A 19,576-nucleotide genomic window follows, 5' to 3' on the forward strand; every position below is an offset into this window, starting at 1 on the left:
ATCAGTTGAGCAAATTGTCATTGTCACTTGAAAGTTGAGAAGGAGCTGGGGCTGGGGTAGTGGAGGTGTGGGGATGGAAGTAGGTCTTTTGGCCCTGTTTTTCTTTATTTTGAAACGGGAACTATAATTTTTAGATCAATAATGCAGGTTGCATGGTCAATAAAAGAGAGCTCACAGAAGATGGACTTGAAAAAAACTTTGCTACCAATACTCTGGTAAATACAAGAAGTTTTCTTATTTGTTTTTAGCAAAATAAACATAGAATGTACCATAGAAGGATAAAAAAAAATTGACCAACTTTTTGGGTTCTTGGTCCTGGGCTGATGACATGTGCTTTAAGTTTATCCTGAATTGTACTTACTTTTCTTCATAAAATACTTTCTGTTTTCATGTTTCTTATAATAGGTTTTGGTGCCAGAAATACTTAGTATTGAAGTGTTTTTTTCCTAGGAAGCTCTAGGCTCTTTATAGATACTATTTTGAAGAGGAGAGCAAGTTCAGCTTAAGTGTTGAGTGCAATCTAAAAACTGCAGCCAAGGGAACTTCCAGCTAGGGCTGAGGAAGGTGCAACCAATGGGCAAGAAGATGGACTGAGAAGGGCACTGGCTAGAGCACAGGATACCTGGACTCTGGCTGCTGCTCTGTAATAGCAGAGTGAAGTCATTTTCTATCAGGCCAGTGGCTCTCAAAGTGGGTTCCCAGACCAGCAGCCTCAGCATCACCTGGGAACTTGATAGACATACACATTCTTAGATTCCTCACCCAGATCTACAGAATCTGAAACTCTGGAATGAGGCCAAGAGTGCAATCCATTTTGACATGCCTTTTGGATGATTCTGGTGCACACTAGAGATGGAGAACTAATGTACCATGCTTTTAGTCTCCTTGGAGTTTCTCCTTCTCGAGCCAAGGGGCCTTTCAATTTTGAGATGCAGTGAATCTAACACTCTTCCCTGGACCTATCCTACTTCCTTGTAGTGAGGGGGGTGTTTTAATTAAGTGTTGTTCTAGGTCACAAGATGGATGGCAGGGTTTGGGTGGTTGTTGGAGTCATTGAGGGTGTCCAATATATAGCAACCCTATTCCCAACCAAGAACTGAACAAACTGAGTCAGCCGATGGAATAACAGTTGAAAGCAACATATCACTATTGTTACTGATAAGGCTGGTCGAAGGGCATGGCTCAGTGCAGGAGCCAAATGGGTTTCCTCATCTGGAACCCAAGAATTAGAAGGATTCACCTACCTGGTCACCTGGAACTTCCCTTCTCTTCTTCCCCAGAAAGGGGAGAAAGGGAGGAGCAGAACTGAGCAAGCCCCGCTCATTGTCCCCAAATTTACTAAATTTACTGTTTCTTTTTGAGACAGGATCTTGCTCTGTTGCCCTGGCTAGAGTGCGGTGATGTGATCATGACTCATTGCAACCTCGAACTCATGGGCTCAAGCAATCCTCCCAGCTCAGCCTCCCAAGTAGCTAGGACTACAGGCATGTACCACCATGCCTACTTTTTTTAATTAAAATTTTTTGTTGTTGTTGAGGTGGGGGTCTCACTATGTCACCCAGGCTGGTCTCAAACTCTGGCCTCTAGTGATCCTCCTGCCTCAGCCTCCCAAAGTGTTGGGATTGCAGGTGTGAGTCACTGCGCCCAGCCTAAATTTACTGTTGAAACGTGCTGCATCTCCCTGGCAGATGGAAGAAGGTCCAAGAGAGAAAGAACTCACCCTAATTGCACTCTCTTCTCAAGGAAAGAAAGGCTAGGAGTGGGAAGATGCCTTCTCCCCAGTGATGAGGTTGCATTTTTCAAAACAAATACCTGGAAGCTTGTGTGAAATGGCACAGGTTTAGTACAAAGTATTTTCATCACTGACTTTGTTCCAAATGTGGTATCCTTGCCGCCATTACCAAAAGTACCAAAATGTGGGGTCATGCTAGAGTTTGGCTCATAACTCAGTGGGACTGCTGAGACTCCCAGAGTGTCACAGCTGGCCCCCGAGTCACTGTTCTGCAGCACTGGTTACGTAATTTGCAGAGTCCAGCACCAAATGGAAGTGCGAGGCTCCACGTTCAAAAATTATTAAGGATTTCAATGCAGCGACCACAGAGCATTAAACCAGGTGCGGGGTCCTTCCAAGTACTGGGCTTTGTGCGACCTCACAGGATGAAGCCAGCTGTTTCACTCATCCATCCACCCACCATCTGACAAAATTCTGCTAAGTGTTCACTGCCGCCTGGCCACGAGTGAGAGTTGCACATATATATATATAACTTAGTGCTTTGATGGCGGTATTCCTGCATCACAAATGAGGAAACTGAGGCTGAGAGACATTGTTTCACTTGCCCCAGGTCAAGTGGAGGAGTCAGAATGTGAACCTTGGTCTGACTTCCTCCACGACCCACGTTCATTACCAGTGCACAGTTCCACCCGTCCCGGCATGTCCTCCCTCACCCCATCACCGTGTTATCACAACTAAGTGCTAAGAAGTACTGGGAGGGAGTGACAACTAAGCTATGCCAGGGGAGGCTGGGCTGGGGTTGAGGGCACCTCTCAGAGAAGTCCAAAGGTTTTGGAAGATGCAAAGGAGGGTAATCTGGGGACCTTGGCCTTGCTTGGGAATATGGACAGGCTTGATAGACTCTAAAGGGACTATTTGATTATGCAGCTGGTTATGTTGCCCCTCTGTAAGGATCCAGCCTGCTTCTAAAGACCTTGCTATCTCTGAATTTTCATTTCCTGTTTGTGTTAGAAACATCTTATTGATCATTCCAACCTCTCTGAGAAGCGTAATAATTCTCGGGCTTTGATATTTATTCATCCTCTCTCAAGTGAAAGAAATAGTACAATACACAAAGAGGCATGCCAGCACAGAGGGGCAGCTCGGTGGGTCTTTGCTTGAGAGAGAAGGAGATACAGAGAGGTTAAAGTGCTGTCATTCCTCAGCAGGAGCAGGCCAGGCAAAAAACCTGGACCCCTGTCTGAGTCCTGGGAAATTGCTGGCTGCCTTTCTAATGTGAAACATGTTTTCCTGGCCTGATTATGTAATGTGGGATCGGTTGTTTTCTGTTTTCTAAGATTCATATGAGCCGTCAGAAACATTTGCAGTCTCCAGCCAAACACCAGTAGGTTCCTGATACTCTGAGGAGAGCGTAAACCTCAGCATTCGCAGGATTTATCACCAGATCCTAAGGGTTTTGAAGCTGGTAGAATAGTTAAATGCAAAATGCCTTCAGCGTCCACGCCTGCACACGGCTTTGTTGAGACATCACAGTGTATGAATTAGATAGTTTGGAAAAAATAATTCTTAACCTTTTGCGGGGGCGGGTGGGGCCTGGAGAGATTTGCATAGTTTATTTTACTGAGGGACAAAGGCGAGCTGCCCTGGGTCGGCTGATGCACAGTTGAGCCATGGAGGGGAAGACGTGGCAGGAGACAGCTTCTGTTGGGTGGCTGTTCTCACCCCTTTGTTTCGGGTCTCCTCCAGCCACATACGTTTTGCCCGTTAGCATTCAGTGGCATTAAGAGTCCATGAGGAATGAAGACAGATGGGAGGGGGAGGGCGGGGAGGCCGAGCTAAGTGCCCTGCTGGCAGCCTGCCACAGCCTAGCGTTAGCAGATTAAAACTCTCACCCGCATCTTAGCCTCTCTCGCCACAGGACACGAGACGAGGACACTGATTCTGTCTCCACCAGGACAGCTGCGTCACCAGTTAATTGACTGTGATAAACAGGCAGTGGTGCCTTAGCTCTTTGGCAGGAGGCGAGGAAGTTCGCCTGAGGTCACTTTGGAAGGACGTATGTCGGGAGACAGTGTTTTTGCTTGACATTCTGTTACGTGGCACCCTCCTCGGGCACGTCCCAGTACCTAGTGAGAGCTGCTGTTCGACACAGGGACCCCAGGTCCAGAGACGCCTTCATAGCAATAGCACCTACTGAGCACAGTCCTGAAGGCTTTTCTTGGATTCTCTCATTCAGTCTCATAACCATGTTACAGATTTTACAAATGAGGAAACTGAGGCTCAGAGGTAGTCTAAAACCAGTCTGTGACTCACTTCCTAAACAAAGGACAACAAAATTATGGTGGGGGCATTTTTTAGTGTAGGGTTGTATCATCAGCTATTGCTATGAAACAACTCCAAAATCTCAGGGGTGTACAATGATAAGCATGCATCTTTGCTGACTCTTCTGCAGACCTGTTGGGCGGGCTGATCTCAGCTGGGCTCAGCTGTGTGTCTCCAAGCTGCAGGTTTGGTATGGAGTATGTGCCAAGTATCTTGCATCCTCCTTGGACCAAGGCGTATTCTGGCCAAGGTATATTCTCAGGGCAATGGCAGAGGCCCAGGTGTGCAAGCAATTCCAAGCCTCTGCTTGCATCCAAGCCCCTTTGATTAACTGGATATGATATCCAGTTAACCAATCCAGAAATCAGCAGATAATCCAGTTAATCAAAGCAAATCATTTCACAGAGCTCCAAATCAAGCATTAGAGAAGTATACTTCTCCCACAGAGGTGGCGACGAGAGAATGAATATTGAACAATAATTTGCCACAAGGGTTTTTTGTTTTTTACATTCTAATTCTTTGAAAATGGGTCACTTGAGTTTAATATGATAACTACTTATTAATCAAAATACCTAATGAACAAAGGTACCTTATTTGTTCCATAAACTTTTTTTTTTTTCTTTGAGATGGAGTCTCGCTCTGTCACCCAGGTTAGAGTGTAGTGCACTGCAACCTCCGTCTCTTGGGGTCAAGCAGTTCTCCTGCCTCAGCCTCCTGAGTAGCTGGGATTACAGGTGCATGCCACCACACCTATCTAATTTTTAAAATTTTTAGTAGAGATGGGATTTCACTATTTTGGTCAGGCTGGTCGTCGAACTCCTGACTTCAGGTGATCCACCTGCCTCCCAAATTGCTGGGATTACAGGCGTGAGCCACCGCGCCTGGCTTGTTACATAAACATTTATAAAGGGCCCATTTTCTGCCAGATGCTGTGGCCAGTTATGGGGATTGAGAAATGGAAGGGACTGCTGGCCTAGTGGGGGAATTAGACATATACACAATTTCAGTAATCATGTGGTAAAGTTCTCTTTTCATCCATGAAGGGAGATTGGTACGGAGACTCAGAGGAAAACAGAGAACAGTGCTTCCAAGACAGAATGCTTCCTTAGACAGGACATGCGTTTGGTGCCAGGCATCTTACTTGTCAATAACCTTTACCTGAGCTGTCCTCATGTACCGTTTTGTTCGTAAGATCTCATTCCAGCTCACAAACCTTCAAGGCTCCCAGAGAGGCATAGAGCCTGGGAAATAGTTAACACTGTAGACACGGCAGCTAATGTTGTTTTAACATGCAGATTCCCTTAACCTGGAATTAAAGTCCTTTATTAGCAGACCCTACCTCCTGACCAAATGTATTTCCCATTATTTTCCTACATGGACTCTATAGGAGTCAGCCTCTTGTTTTGGAATTTGTCACTGGCAGTGCTACCTCCATGCTTTTGTCCTGCTGCTCCCCTGCCTGGAATGTCCCCTACCTGGCTAACTTGTACTGCTCCTCTGTGACTCCGCTGGACACATTCCTCCCCCTGAGCCTGGTCAGATGCTCCTCTCTGGGCCACCACGGCCCCCTCTATGTACCTGTCATGGCTCAGTGAAGCCACCTGCTCGTGGGTGGGTTTCTTGCACAGAGATGGATCCTTGAGGGCAGAATCCACCTGGCTCTCAGGAGGCGCTCAGTCACACTGGCTATACTGAGCAGGGTAGTGGTCCAGCTCCTCCAGTTACCTGACTCTGTATGAACGTCCTCAACCTCCCCACGCCTTCCTTTCCCGTTCTGTAAAATGGGGATGATGATACTTTTATAGGCCAGAAGTGAAGATTTTAAAAAGACTTGTAATTATTTAACCAAAGAGAAATAACTTGTGTGCACACAAAAATATGCACACAAATGTTTATAGCAGCTTATTCCTAATTGCCCCAAACAGGCGTCAGCCCAGATATATGGTGAATAGATAAACTGGCACTCCCATTCAACGGAATGTGATTCAGCAATAAAAAGGCACAAAATGGGCCAGGTGCGGTGGCTCACACCTGCAATCCCAGCACTTTGGGAGGCTGAGGTGGGCAGATCGTGAGGTCAGGAGATTGAGACCATGCTGGCTAACACAGTGAAACCCCATCTTTACTAAAAATACAAAAAATTAGCCCGGCGTGGTGGTGAGCACCTGTAGTTCCAGCAGCTCAGGAGGCTGAGGCAGGAGAATGGTGTGAACCCGGGAGGCGGAGCTTGCAGTGAGCCAAGATCGTGCCACTGAACTCCAGCCTGGGAGACAGAGCGAGACTCTGTCTCAGACAAAAAACAAAGGCACAAAATGTCAATGTACAAAACAATGTGAGTGACTCTTAGATGCACCAGCCAAAGTCACACCAGACCCCAAGGGGTGCAGAGTGTATGATTCCATTTATAGGACATTCTGGAAAAGGCAACCTAGGGGGCTAAGAGGTCAGAGGCTGCAGGGGCGGGATTAGGGCGTGGTTAGGGGCAGGAGAAGGGTGTGACTACAAAGCGAATGTGAGTGACTGTGAGGGAACATCTGGGGTGATAGAGTTCTGAATCACACCACAGTCTAATGCATAGTTACACAACTCTGCATCTGTCACAGTTCAGAACTGTGGATACACACACACACGCACAGACATTTTACTTTAAGTTTTAAAAAATTATATATATATATATGAACAAGAAAAAAGAAAGCATTGTAACTTTCAGCTCAATGCCTGGCATGTAGTGAGTCTTCCGTCATAAGAAGCATGTTATTCATTATGATTCTTTCTTGGTGCTCGTCCTCAGTAACAGGTGAGCTGCTGTTGGGGAGGCTGTGTCCTCAGCTTGAGGTGGGGGCAGATTTCAGGCCACAGGGGAGGCTGGTGGAGTCTGGAGCTCCTAGAAACCCCCTTTCCCCTCGACCCCTAGAAGGGCCCCAGGTGAGACTCTTGGTTTCAGCTGCACCAGGGAGCCCTCCTAAGGAGAGAGAAGCTCAGAAGTCAGAGATCATTTTCCCATTGATTTTTGGTTTTCTGCCAGCCATGGGAGATGCTTTTGATGAGACACAAAAGCTTCCCAGAGCTGAGCCTCCTGGGCCACGCCATGTACCCCGTTCTGGCAGCTCCATGGCGATGCAGAGCCCTCTCGAGGCTCTGTGGTGTCTGCCCTTCTAGGTCTCCTGGCCTAGGAGCGCCGGCTCCAAATCCAAGTCCTCCTGTGGGCCAGGACCGTATCTAATTACCTGGCTGGGATTTGGTGAGTGTTTTAAAGGCATGCTGGTAACAAGCATTCATTTGGGGAGTTTTAGAAACAAAATCCCAAATAAGCACCTTTGTCCTTTCAATGAGCTGAGGCCCAAGTGCCCACACTCGGGTTCTCCCTGCGGTAAAGCAGCTTCTTTAATACATCTCAGTGAAGCACACAGGACCCCCCACACTGTGGCTGTGACAGCAGGGGGTGACATCAGTCACCTGGCTAGGCCGTGGAGAAAAGCCTCCACAGCACTTCCTCCACCAGCCTCTCATGCTTCCCGAGTCCCGGGCATCCTGCAGCTCACTCCAGTCGGCTTATCTCCCTGACCTTTGACCACTCTTGTGCTGAGGTCACCTGTGACCCTGATATTCCTGGTTCTAGCGAGTGCACCTCTACCACATCCATCGGCAGCACTGGGCGCAGCTGTCCACGCTCCTATGGCGCCATGGCCTCTGAGCTGCCTGTGATTCCACCCTTGGAGGTTCGCTCCTTCTCAACCTCCTTAGCCAGCTGCAGCATCTCAGCGGGGACTTTAAATGTTGGCGTCCCTCCTAGACCAATCCTGTGCCCTCCTTTCTCCTCCTCCCACACTCTCTGTTGGGATCTCTTCCTTGCCCCAATGCCATCATGTGCCTGGCTCCCGAGGGCCCCCTTCCAGCCCAGATCTCTGTTCTGAATTCCAGGTCCAGATCTCAAACACCTCAGACCCAGCGTGTCCAAAACTGAACCCTTAGTCCCTCACCGGTCTGCTCCTGTAATGGGCCCCACCCCAGTGGCCGGCATGGTGTCGGTCACCGCTCGTCCTTGACACCCCTCACTTCTCATATCCAAGCAGTGATCATGCCTTTGGACTCCCTGCACAACTTGTCCCCAGTCTGTCTCCTGCTCTTCAGCTCCACTGCGACCACTCTGCCCAAGCCACTGAGGTCACTGTGATGCAGTGGAGTAATATGGGGCCCTATGTGCCCTCCTATACCTACCTCCCCAACAGAAGCTTCCTCCATAAGGCTGACAGAGTGGTCCTTATGCATGCAAATCTGTTTCCTTCTGCTTAAAGTCACCTCTTGGTTTCATATGAGGTGTCTCTGGCATTTCCCTTGGAGGCTGCAGCCTCACATTGCCCTACCCTCTACCGTGCTCACTCGGCTGCAGCTGCCCTGGTTGCACTCTCCAGCCTCAGGGCCGCTTTGCACAGGCTGTGCTCCATACCTGCAGCCCTCCTTCCCATCCCCAGCCCCCTACCTGCCTGTTCCTTCCTCTTCTCCAGGTCTTAGCTGAAATGTCCCTTCATAGTTCATGCAGAACCTGACACCTCCCCCGCCCCACCCCCGTGTACCCACAGCAGTCTAGCACTTGACCATGAGTTAGGTTTGTCACATAGTATAATGCCTGGGAATGCCTGGTGGGCACTGAGAGGGCAGGGCGCCCTCAGTCTGTATCGTGAGTACTTAGCGCTGGGTCTGGCACTCAGCAGGCCCTTAATAAATACTTGTTCAGTGCATGGAACTGGATAAGGTGGCGGGGATGAGTTGAGGTGGGGGGCAAAGGGGAAGGCCTGACTCATGCTAACGACTCTCTGAGCCCAAACCGAGAATACCCCATAAGAAGCCAGGGCCTTGAATGTCTTCTAATAGCTCATTTCCTCTGCGACTCTGTTCTGCTGTCTTCTGCAGGTAATGTGATCTTTGAAATCATCTTTATATAATGTGTGAAATTAGTGTGTGAGCCCTCCAGGCTCACTATGGGATGCTTTTGTTACCGTACAAAAGAAGTACCAAATGGTGTTCACCAGTGCAGCTGTCTGCTCCTTTAAAATTAACACCAGAAACTTCTCAGGGACAGCAGGACAATGATTTTCTCTGGCAGATAGTAGCATGGATGGAAGCACATAACCCATTGGCTAGTAACCAAAGTAGCTTTAATTCAAGGTGGCTTTGAAGGTTTCCTAATAGAAATGCCAATCAGTTTTCCTCTGCTAAATTTACAAATTGCGATATATTTTTCTCATTAAAAATGATTACCTTTAATGCTATTAAAATGTCATACTCAAGATATCATATAATTTCAGAAGCACTATGAATTTAGTATTTGGAGGATGCAGACGTGAGTTTCACCGTGCTCTAAGAACACAGGGCATCTCCTTCAGCATCACCTGAGCTCGACACAGTTTTACCTCCCTTCTTAATTAGTTGATAGAGAGATTTGCTTCGAGTCATGTACCCATGTAATAAAAGTTCTTGTTGCCATATTTAGAAGACTATGTCCAACATAAATTCCACTCCCAGATCTCTTTCTCGTAATGACTCTCCATCGACATAATGAGTTCTTTGGAAGAAAGGCATTGTGTAAATTAAAAATACTAATGAGTCATAATGATAATGAATTATTTTCCTTATTACTGGGAGCAGGACTAACCTTGGGCAACTTTTGCAGTAGCTGAAGGTGCCTTCCCTCCTCCCAGGCCTGCCCTCCCATGGGATTCTGTACTCTAAAATATCTCTCTTTCTCTCATCAAAACCTTAAATCACCCAAATGTCCCTGATATTAATAGGAAGTCTTAGAGGAAAGGAAGTTGTTGACCTGGTTCACATGAAGATATGAATGACTAAAAGCACCCATTAACCATTTATAACAATGCCCTACCTGTGTCTGTCCAGAGACATTCTTATTTATTTATTTTTGAGACGGAGTCTCACTCTGTTGCCCAGGCTGGAGTACAGTGGCACAATCTCAGCTCACGGCAACCTCTGCCCCCCGGGTTCAAGTGATTCTCCTGCCTCAGCCTCCCAAGTAGCTGGGACTACAGTTGTGGGCCACCATGCCTGGCTAATTTTTGTATTTTTAGTAGAGATGGGGTCTCGCTGTGTTGGCCAGGCTGGTCTCAAACTTCTGACCTCAAGTGATCTGCCCGCCTCACCCTCCCAAAGTGCTGGGATTACAGGCGTGAGCCACCGCGCCCAGGAGACATTCTTATTTTAAAGGGTAGCTGGTTATCCTGGGAGAACTGGTGGACTTCCTAACTGAGATAAGCCAAGTGGCTTAGGGTTTGTGTGGTCACAAGTAACAGGAACCCACATAGGAAGACTAAACAAAAAGATAATTTATCAATAGGCTACAACGGCAGCCCTCACAGAACTCAATGGCAGAGGCACAGCTGGGCTTTGGGAGGGCCAGGGACAGGACAGGAGAACCTGTCAGCCGCTGAGGCGACCTTCTGCTTCCCGGGGACTGTTGTCCATGGACTCTTACCACAAGTGCTTCGTTCACTCTCCGTCTCTGCTTTTCCTTGCATCTGGGTCACATATGGCTGCCACTGAGTCACCTGTCCTCCGTTCAGCATCCCATTTTTACACTCTTGTAGGGAGAGTTTGGCTGGGGCAGCTTGGACCAGGTGTCACCCTCCTGGCCCAGTCCATCTGCCCATGGGGTCAAGGCCACATGGGACAAACACAGCGCCTGGCCCAGGGTAAAGACTCAGTTATGTGTTTGTTGTTGTTATAAACAGGATGCGTTTGGGGCCTACCCCTAAAAAGAGGGAATGGGGCATGTTTCCCAAAGAAGTCCACTGCACCAGGCTGAGGAGGTTTTTGCTTAATTCAGTGGGGACCAGAGTGTTGAAGGACTTTGGGGGCAGGAAACTGACATTGGCTCATGTGTTAATGACAGGCCCGTTTGGATCTGTGTGAGCTGGGCAAGGAGCAACTGGTGCCATGTTCACTGAGGAAAGAATGACTTGCGGAATGGGTACCTTCCTTCTCCCTGGCATTGGTTGGCACGCAGCATGGCTACGTGATTCAAGAAAAGGGAGATGCGCCATCTGTTTTCCACATTGTGTGAACTTGCTGGGACTTTGGATAAGTCACTGAACCTCACTGGGATTCTATAACTAATTCTTTCAATAAGAGGTTATATATATACACACATACCCCCACGTATATGTGTACACACATATGTATATGCACATACATACTTATATATTGTGTATTATTTTAGCAGATTATTATTGTGTTTCTCTAGGAGTTTTTTAAAAAGCACCTGCTACTTGGCGGTCCCCTAGAGGAGACAGTACTTGGCAGGGACAAGCGACCCAGCCAGCCCTCCTGCAGGTGACTGGGAATGAGAGCTGAGCACCTCCCAGGCAGGGAGGACAGGTGCAAAGGGGCTCACCGAAGCTCTCACCATCCTGAGAGGAGAGAGGAGGTGCCCTCGGCAGGCAGCAGAGCCAGCCCTGCTGCCAGCTTTCATTTCCCTTCCTTATAAGAGCCATTTATGACAATCCGTCAGGGCAGGCTGATGCGGCAGATCGCTTTTGGCAGAAGTCCTTTCTACTTGTTGTAAATTAAATCACAGAGAAAGCCACCGGCGGTGAATACAAAGAAAGTCCAAGACCACTGGCTGGAGGTTAACAGCTGTTAGTGACCCAGGGTTCAGGAGACTTTACAAATCCACAAATATGAACAAGGCAGGCTCCTCCAAATAAATTGGGCTGTGAACAACTAAGAATGCTGTCTGGGATGAAAGTCACAACTCAGAATCACAAATGATAATACAGCAAGAGCAGGACAAAGGAGACCTGCCCAGAGAACTTTCCAGTCCTCACAGGACATGCACACATTTTTATTTCACCACAAACCCCTCTGATGCTGTGAGGTGGGCTGGCCAGCTATTATCTCCTAAAAATGCCACCGCACTTGCCTACGGTCACACCGCTGGGAAGTGCCAGAACCAGGGTTCAGAGGGAGGCCCCTGGATCCGCCTCCAGGACCCTTCCCACGATGCCAGGCAGGCCATGTCGCAGGTGGTGCAGGAAGTTGTGGTGAGAGCAGGTCACACAGAGACTCCATGGCATAGCCCAGAAAAGAGCCCAGGGCTCGCCACTTGAAGCCCCTAACTTGATTCCTGCCTCACTTTGGGGTGAGGGGCTTTAAACTCTCCCTTTTTTTTATAAACACAGAGTAATAAACATTCATTGTTTAAAAGAAATTCAGGCATGTATAAGAAGAATATAGAAACGATAATCTTACCATTCAGAGACGAACATTTTTAACCTTTCAGGGCATCACTCATCCTTGCAGACATTTTCTCTTCATCTTAACACATCTTTCCACACCAAAATGGAATGGTATTGTTCCCACTGTTTTGTAACTTCTCATTCCATATATATTAGGAATGCCTTTCCATGTCAAATACACTTCAATGTTTTTCTCATTCCATTAGAAATGTTATATGTATATTTCTTGAAGAAATAACCATAAAGTTATATGCTCACTGTAAAAATACTCAAATCCAAACAGTGTGGAAATGTGTAGCAAAGGAAGGAAAAGTTTTACTGAATTCTACCCTTGAGACCTAATTTAGCGGTATTGCTGAATTTCATCTTCACATTTTTCTATGCACAGACTGGACATATAGATGCATTTTTCCTTCTGCAAAGTGGACCCACCTACTGTTGGGCAGTTTTCTTTTTCCCTTCCTGTATTCCTGTAGCGCGGACATCTTTTCCTGTCGGTACATGAGGCTCTAAGTCATCTTTCTTCCAGTCCTGGGAAAAGGAACATTTGGCTTGGAGGATCCTTGGAAGGAGGGACTGCCCCTCAGGTGGCCACTTGCCCTCTTGTAGGGGGCAGGTGCGGGCCAATGGGCCCCACATCAGTCCTGCAGGACCCCCTGAGTGGGGCTTCCTGCTGCCCCCTCACGGGATGCTGTGTGTTGCCTCAGGTGTGTACATTCTCACGACCGGCCTGATCCCTGTGCCGGAGAAAGTACACGACCCCCGAGTGGTGAGTTGACCTTGTGGGATGTTTTGATGGTAATGGACTTTGCTCCGGATAGGAAGTCAGTGGGCCTAAGGTTTGCTGCCAGACTGCCCTAAGGGCGCCATTCTGTCCACATCCACGGCAAAACCCCAATTCTGTCAGGGGGCCGAGAGGGAGGTGGAGGCATGCCAAGAGCACGTTCAGACCCCACAGCCCTCTCTGAACTCCCCCAACCCCCGACCCCCACTCCAGCTGTCACATGGGCATCGGCAAAGCACTGGGGAGGGAGGCCTCCGAAGGGCCGGGGCGGCTTGTGGGGCGCTCAGATCAGGGTGGTGCCACTTTCTGGGTACTGTCCTGCTCGGAGGGGAGGGGACTGGCTACTGGAGCCTGTTCTCCCCCAGTGGGTTGAAATATCATAAACTGGGAGAAAGCAGGAAGAAGACAGTTAATGTAGGCTGCCTTCTCTCTGCTGCGGTGGGCAGAGTAATGATCCCCGCCACCCCCCACCCAAAAGTTCATATCCTAATCCTAGAACCTGTGACTGTGTCATCTTTATATAGCAGAAGGGACTTGGCAGCTGCAGTTCAGTTCAGGGTCTTGGGATGAGGAGCATGTCCTGGAGTATCCAGGTGGGCTCGATGGAGTCCCAAGGGTCCTTATGGGGAAAAGGAGGAGGGCGGGACTCAGAGGAAAACTGACCATGGAAGCAGAGGGTGGAGGACGTGGCTGTGAGCCGAGGAGTGCTGGCGCAGCCTCTAGAAGTTGAAGGCAAGGAATGGAGTCTCCTCTGAAACTGGCAGAGGGGACGTGGCTCTGCTGACACTTGGAGTTTAGCCTATGAGCCCCACCTCAGACTTCTGGGCTCCAGAACCATACGAGAATACATGTAGGAGAATACTGTAGCAGAATACGTGTGTTGCTTCAAGCCACTAATTTTGCGGTCATTGGTCACAACAGCAAGAAGCACTGCTCCACAGAGGGTGAAGAGTGGAAGGGGTCACAGGCTTTAGTTTGTAAATCTCTGTTACCTTTATTGCAGATAACCGTCTCCTCAGGAGGAATGTTGGTTCAGAAACTGAACACCGATGATCTCCAGTCCAAAAGAACAGCTTTGATGGAACTATGGTCTATGCACAAAACAAGGTCAGTGAGATGGGTTTCCTGAGACTGCGTTTTACCCACGGGCTGCGTGGGCCCTTTTCCAAGGGATGCTTACTCTGGGATGCACATTAATTGGACCTTAGTAGTTCATGCAGCACCTGAAAATGTTCCCTCACCAAGAGGGCTCCCCTTTGGGGAGCACAGCTCTGCTCAGACCCAGGTGGGCTTTCAGCAGCATCCTAGGAGGAGCCACAAAGCTGCGACATCTCCTCTCGGTGTTTCTCAGACCCACACAGAACAGGATCCTAGCAGGGGGATCCATTACCCTGTGCCGCTCAGAGGGAATGAGGACGGCGAGTGGTCTCTCCTGTCTCCTCTGGGCAGCTCTTGGCTCCCTGGAGGCCCACTGGGAGGGGCTGCACGTTGGATTCTGAGGGCGGGAAGGGGCCACAGTCCAGAACCCTTGACTACTCTGAACAGAAAGTAGATTTCTCCAGATGGAGCATCCCTCATCTGAAAATCCCAAATCCAAAATGCTCCAAAATCCAAATCATTTTGAGTGCTGACATGATGTCACGAGTGGAAAATCCCACACCTTTGCTTTCTGATGCTTTTCATGAACACACATTTTGTCTCATGCACATTATTTTAAAAATATTGTATGAAATTCCCTTCAGACTATTTGTGAAGGCATATATGACACGTAAATGAATTTTGTGTTTAGACTTAAGTTCTATCCCCAAGATATCTCCTTATGTATATGCAGATATTACAAAACCTGAAAAAATCTGAAACTTGAAACACTTCTGGGCCTCAGCATTTCAGATGAAGGATGCTCAACCTGTACTGCTGTATCTCTGCTTATTACAGCTACATTTAAAAGCCGGATATATATAACTTCCATATTTACAGTTCTTGCCCTTAAATTCACCCGGTAGGGCGCCACATTGTCTGTAAGGCTGCCAGCGCCCTCCGCCTTCCTTGTCGGTGCTGTGTGCCTTCCGAAGGTGGCCCTGTCTGAGACTCTCTGCACCTCCACTTCTTCCGCTTGTATGTCCTGGGTGTGCCCCAGTTTTGCTCCCTGACCCCGGACCAAATCCTGGTGAATTACATCTCACGACTCCAAATCCTGACATTTGAAAGACCGGCACTTCTTTATAGTTTTCCCAGAGGACATGGGAAGAAACCATCCACTTGTTGTAAATGAGGCCCAGAGATGGAGTTCTTTGCCAAGCATGATCAGACTACCCTGGGATGGGGCAATAGCGTGACTGCAGCTGGGAAAGGGGAGGATTTAAAGATTTTTATTGTCTATAACTGATGTATTCTCTGTGTCCAGTACATTTGCTACGGTCTGCCTAAGGAAGGAGTTAATTCATATACACACAAACACACACACATATACATAGGCTCACTGCAACCTCCGTCTCTGGGTTTAAGCAATTCTCCTACCTCAGCCTCCTGAGTAGCTGGGATTACAGGTGCCTGCCACTACACCCAGCTAATTTTTGCAGTTTTAGTGGAGACTGGGTTTCACCATGTTGGCCAGGCTGGTCTGGAACTCCTGAGCTCAGGTGATCCGCCCGCCTCCCAAAGTGCTGCGATTACAGACTTGAGCCACCGCGCCCCGCCTTAATTCCCATATTAGCTGAACACACACTCTATGCCAGTCTGTGCTGGGGGCCTGAGGTCCAGCAGGGAACAGAACAGGTACCATCCCTGCCCTCAGTGAGCAGCAAAGAATAGTCACCCAGGCAACTTCTGGACGAGGAACACCTGGGTGCTGAGGGGTGCAATTTCATGGGGGAGGGTCTGCTGTTCCTTCTCTCTCAGCGTTTTGCCGGGTTTGCTCATTGCTTGTTCTCGCCTCCTTTGGAGTGGGCAGGACCTGCTAGGTCCTACTCAGGGATGCTGGGTAAAGACTGATTCTGGAGGAGGGTGACATCAAGCGGCTGTACGTGCTGCAGAGTCCGGTGTAAGATAAGCCAGGCTGGGCAGGGCTTTTCTCCTGCCCTTCACCTAATGGCGCCTCCTCTCTCCTGTTCACCCCCTTGCTCCTGTCCAGAGACAGCAAGTGGTTCTGATGGAGCGGTGGGCCCAAGGGCACCCGGCCATCCATTTTTCTTCCATGCATCCTGGCTGGGCTGACACCCCAGGTATGTCATAGCCTTTAATTGCTGAGCCACTTATGTTTCATCTAAAAATACCTGAGCAGCCGCAGGATTGACTCTCCCTAGGAATGACCTAAAACCAGCCTAATGAGGACTGGGGAGTAGCTTCATTTCCATTTAGGCAGGGGCGCGCTGGGACTGCAGCTGGGGGAAGCCTCATGCAGACACAGAGCTTTTGCTTCCAGCTTGCCCTGTGCAAGTCAGGGAACAGGATGGTGGGAACGGGAGCGGGTGCGGCTGGGCACCCTCCTAACTACAGTGTATCCTGGTGAGAGAGGGAGCTGGTGACCGCTGTCATTTCCACATCAGAGAGGAATGAGCAGGGGCTGAGGAAGGGAGTGGGAGAGGCTCAGGCTGCCTCACCACTTCCCAGGTTTTTGGAAATAATGATGCATGAAGGTAAATGACAGCCACAAGGACACAGCTCGAATGATCTGGAAGCGTGTTGGAGCAGCAGTGGAGGGTAGCAGAATTCTCTTCCAGATCTGCCTCACCAACTCCGTGACCTCATGCTGCTCACCTGGGCTCTCTGCAGCTCTTTCCTCCTCCACGAACAAGGGAACTGAAAGCAGCAGCAGCCACAGCACACACCCCAGGGTGCACCCGCGGCGCTAAGAGCTGGTCTCAGCGCTGTCTGCGGATTAACTCATTTGTCCTCAAGCCCCTGTGGGGTGGCCACTGCTGTCTATTATCACACCCATTTACAGATGAGGGAACTGAGGCCCAGAGAAGCTAAGACCTCCCAGCTGGTCCTGGCCATGGGGTTTTGGGAATCAGGCTCTCACACACCACTGGCATGGCCTTTCTGAAAACCACTATTTATCAGAAGCCTTGGAATTCATCCTAAGAAATAAAGATAGGGAAAACAAGGTTGCTTATCACAGTGCTGGTGGTAGGAGATGAAGTTAATAAATTATGGAACACCTGTGCAAAATCTGTTCCGGGCTGAAGACTCTGCTGTCAATCATGCCTGTGGAAAAACCCTGTGCACTATATCATTAAATACAGATACCGAGTTCCTGAAGAGTACATGCCTCGTGATCTTATTTTTGTAACTACCACACCCCTATGGAAAGAGGTGTACGTTGGTGCTTTGTGGCATCTCATGAAGACCAGCTTGGAGATTTGGCAGAAATTAGTCCTCTGCTGTATAGATCTGAGTCTCCTCTCTTAAATACAAAAAGGATGTTCTCAGCAAAGTATACCAGAGGAGACTCAGGCTGGGAGTGCTCAGAGAGCGTGGCTTCTCGATTCTTCTCACTGCCTAATGGGAGACATACTTGGTTCTGCCTGTCCAGGGTGAATTCTAGGAGGCTGTGGGGGACCCCAGCCTCTTACCCTCCAAGGATACCATTCTGACAATCCCAACATCAGCTCAGATGTTTAAAATCTCCCTGGCAAGCCCACTACTGGGCTCTATCATCTGGGTCAAGGTGCGGTTTACCATGTGTTGTTCAGAGGTCATATATAGAGCAGCTCTCAGGTGCACATGACCTGTCTGTGGCCACAGAGGCCTGGGAGGGCTGAGCATACAGACATTTGTCACTTTTTCAAATTTTTTCTTCCTATCAGTTTATCCTGATTTTTCTACAATAAACAAGTATTGCTTCTGTGAAAAGAAAAAAAGATGTTTATTTTTAATTTAAAAAAGGAGTGCTTTTGCTTAGGTGATCTTTCTAGCTCTACAATTCCATGATCTCAGTACAGCTCTTAATTGTTGTTTTCTCTGGTTTATTTTCTTTCCTTGGCTTCGAGAGAGAACTGTTTTGTTTCCCGGTGTGCTCACTGTGGAGACACTGTGTTCCCTGAGGTCTGTGGGAAAATGGGGTGTGGACTGGAGCCAGAGCGTGTGGCTGGGTCCTCGAAGGCGTGGGCAGGTAGAGCGGCCGATGCAGGGCCACCAGCGGCACAGGCCAGGCACCGGAGGCTACTCCAGGCAAACACCTCCCTGTAGCCCTGGGATGCAGAGGGTGGGACACCTCGAGGGGCTTGGCAGAGGAGGTGAAGAATTCTTTCCTCTTATCTACTCCTCCCTAAAAAGAGGAAAATACTAAAACAGTCCAAGGAACCAACAGTCAGGATCCTCGAGCCTAGGATGATTTGAGAGGGCTCCTGAACCCAGGAGGCTGAGTGGGTTTGCTCGGCCCAGCCTCACGGTGAGCCTCGCAGCTCATTAGAATCCTCTCAGGATGGAAAGGGGGGCTCTGCGGGCGACTCTGCTCTCGGGGCTGGGCTGGGTGCTGGTGCCCCGGGGACATGGGGACTCAGTCAGGCTCCAGTGAGCAGCACTTTCCATCAGATGACACCTTGGGGGCTTTGTAACGAGGTTCTTTGGAATTGGTTCCGAGTGGCTTGGGTGAGTGCTATTTTCAAATACAGCAGTTTATGATTCCATTTCATTTTTATACTTTTTTTTTTTTTGTATTAAGGGAAGTCAACCACATTTGCTGGAGAATGCTGTCCTAATCTGCCTGCCCCTTCCTTCTCCCAGGTGTGAGGCAGGCGATGCCGGGGTTCCACGCCAGGTTCAGGGACCACCTGCGCTCCAAGGCCCAGGGCACGGACACGGTGCTGTGGCTGGCCCTCTCCTCTGCCGCAGCCGCGCAGCCCAGCAGCCGCTTCTTTCAAGGTAACTTCCTCCCTGGCTGTGAAGGCACCTGACACAGGGCTGGGGGCAGCAGCTGGGCCTTTGAGGTGCACCTTCCCTTCCGTGAAACCTGGGATGGGACTGTCCCCTGGGCGGTGCCTGGGCTTCTTTGGCGAGATGATTGCTTTGCCTGCTGAGGTTAGTCTGGGAAGTGCTTCACCCCGGGTTGGTAGCTTCTTTGAAGACTTGTGATGACCCTGTCATCAAGGTCCCATGGGAACAGGGGAGCGGCAGTTCCTACCTTGGGAATGGGAGATTTTCTCTGCAGTTTCCTGAGGCCTGGGAGGGGCGCTATTCAAAGCGGCACTGCAAAGGGAGTAACGGACTCTGCTTCTCTGCACTGCACAGGGAGTGACGGACTCTGTTTTTCTGGTTTTGGAAGCAGTGATCTGTTCACGTCTCTTCCCAATGGGCGCCTAAGGGGGCAGGCGTGTGAGCGGATGCCATCCAAAGACAGCACTTTACCTTGGGTAGAAGCCAGGCTCTTTGCTCTGCTTCTCTTTCCTCTGTTCTTGATGAGAACCACCCTTGCTTGAGGAATTCTGAAGCGCTGGTGACCCCTGGGATATCCAGGAGGATGGCCGTGCCCCTTCCCGCTGATCACCC

General features: G+C 49.2%; 1 protein-coding gene across 1 annotated transcript in view; it reads left to right on the top strand.

The window, feature by feature from the left end:
• Positions 1-19,576, top strand: part of DHRS12 (dehydrogenase/reductase 12) — a 35,613-nt gene that overhangs the window by 14,867 nt on the left and 1,170 nt on the right. Inside the window, 7 exon segments of the mRNA XM_023187324.2 lie at positions 135-215; position 1,031; positions 13,011-13,072; positions 14,091-14,157; positions 14,160-14,194; positions 16,218-16,308; positions 18,815-18,952. Coding sequence (XP_023043092.1) covers positions 135-215; position 1,031; positions 13,011-13,072; positions 14,091-14,157; positions 14,160-14,194; positions 16,218-16,308; positions 18,815-18,952 — 475 coding nt within the window.

Source organism: Piliocolobus tephrosceles, chromosome X (genome assembly GCF_002776525.5).
Source record: "Piliocolobus tephrosceles isolate RC106 chromosome X, ASM277652v3, whole genome shotgun sequence".
NCBI classification, from domain to species: Eukaryota; Metazoa; Chordata; class Mammalia; order Primates; family Cercopithecidae; genus Piliocolobus; species Piliocolobus tephrosceles.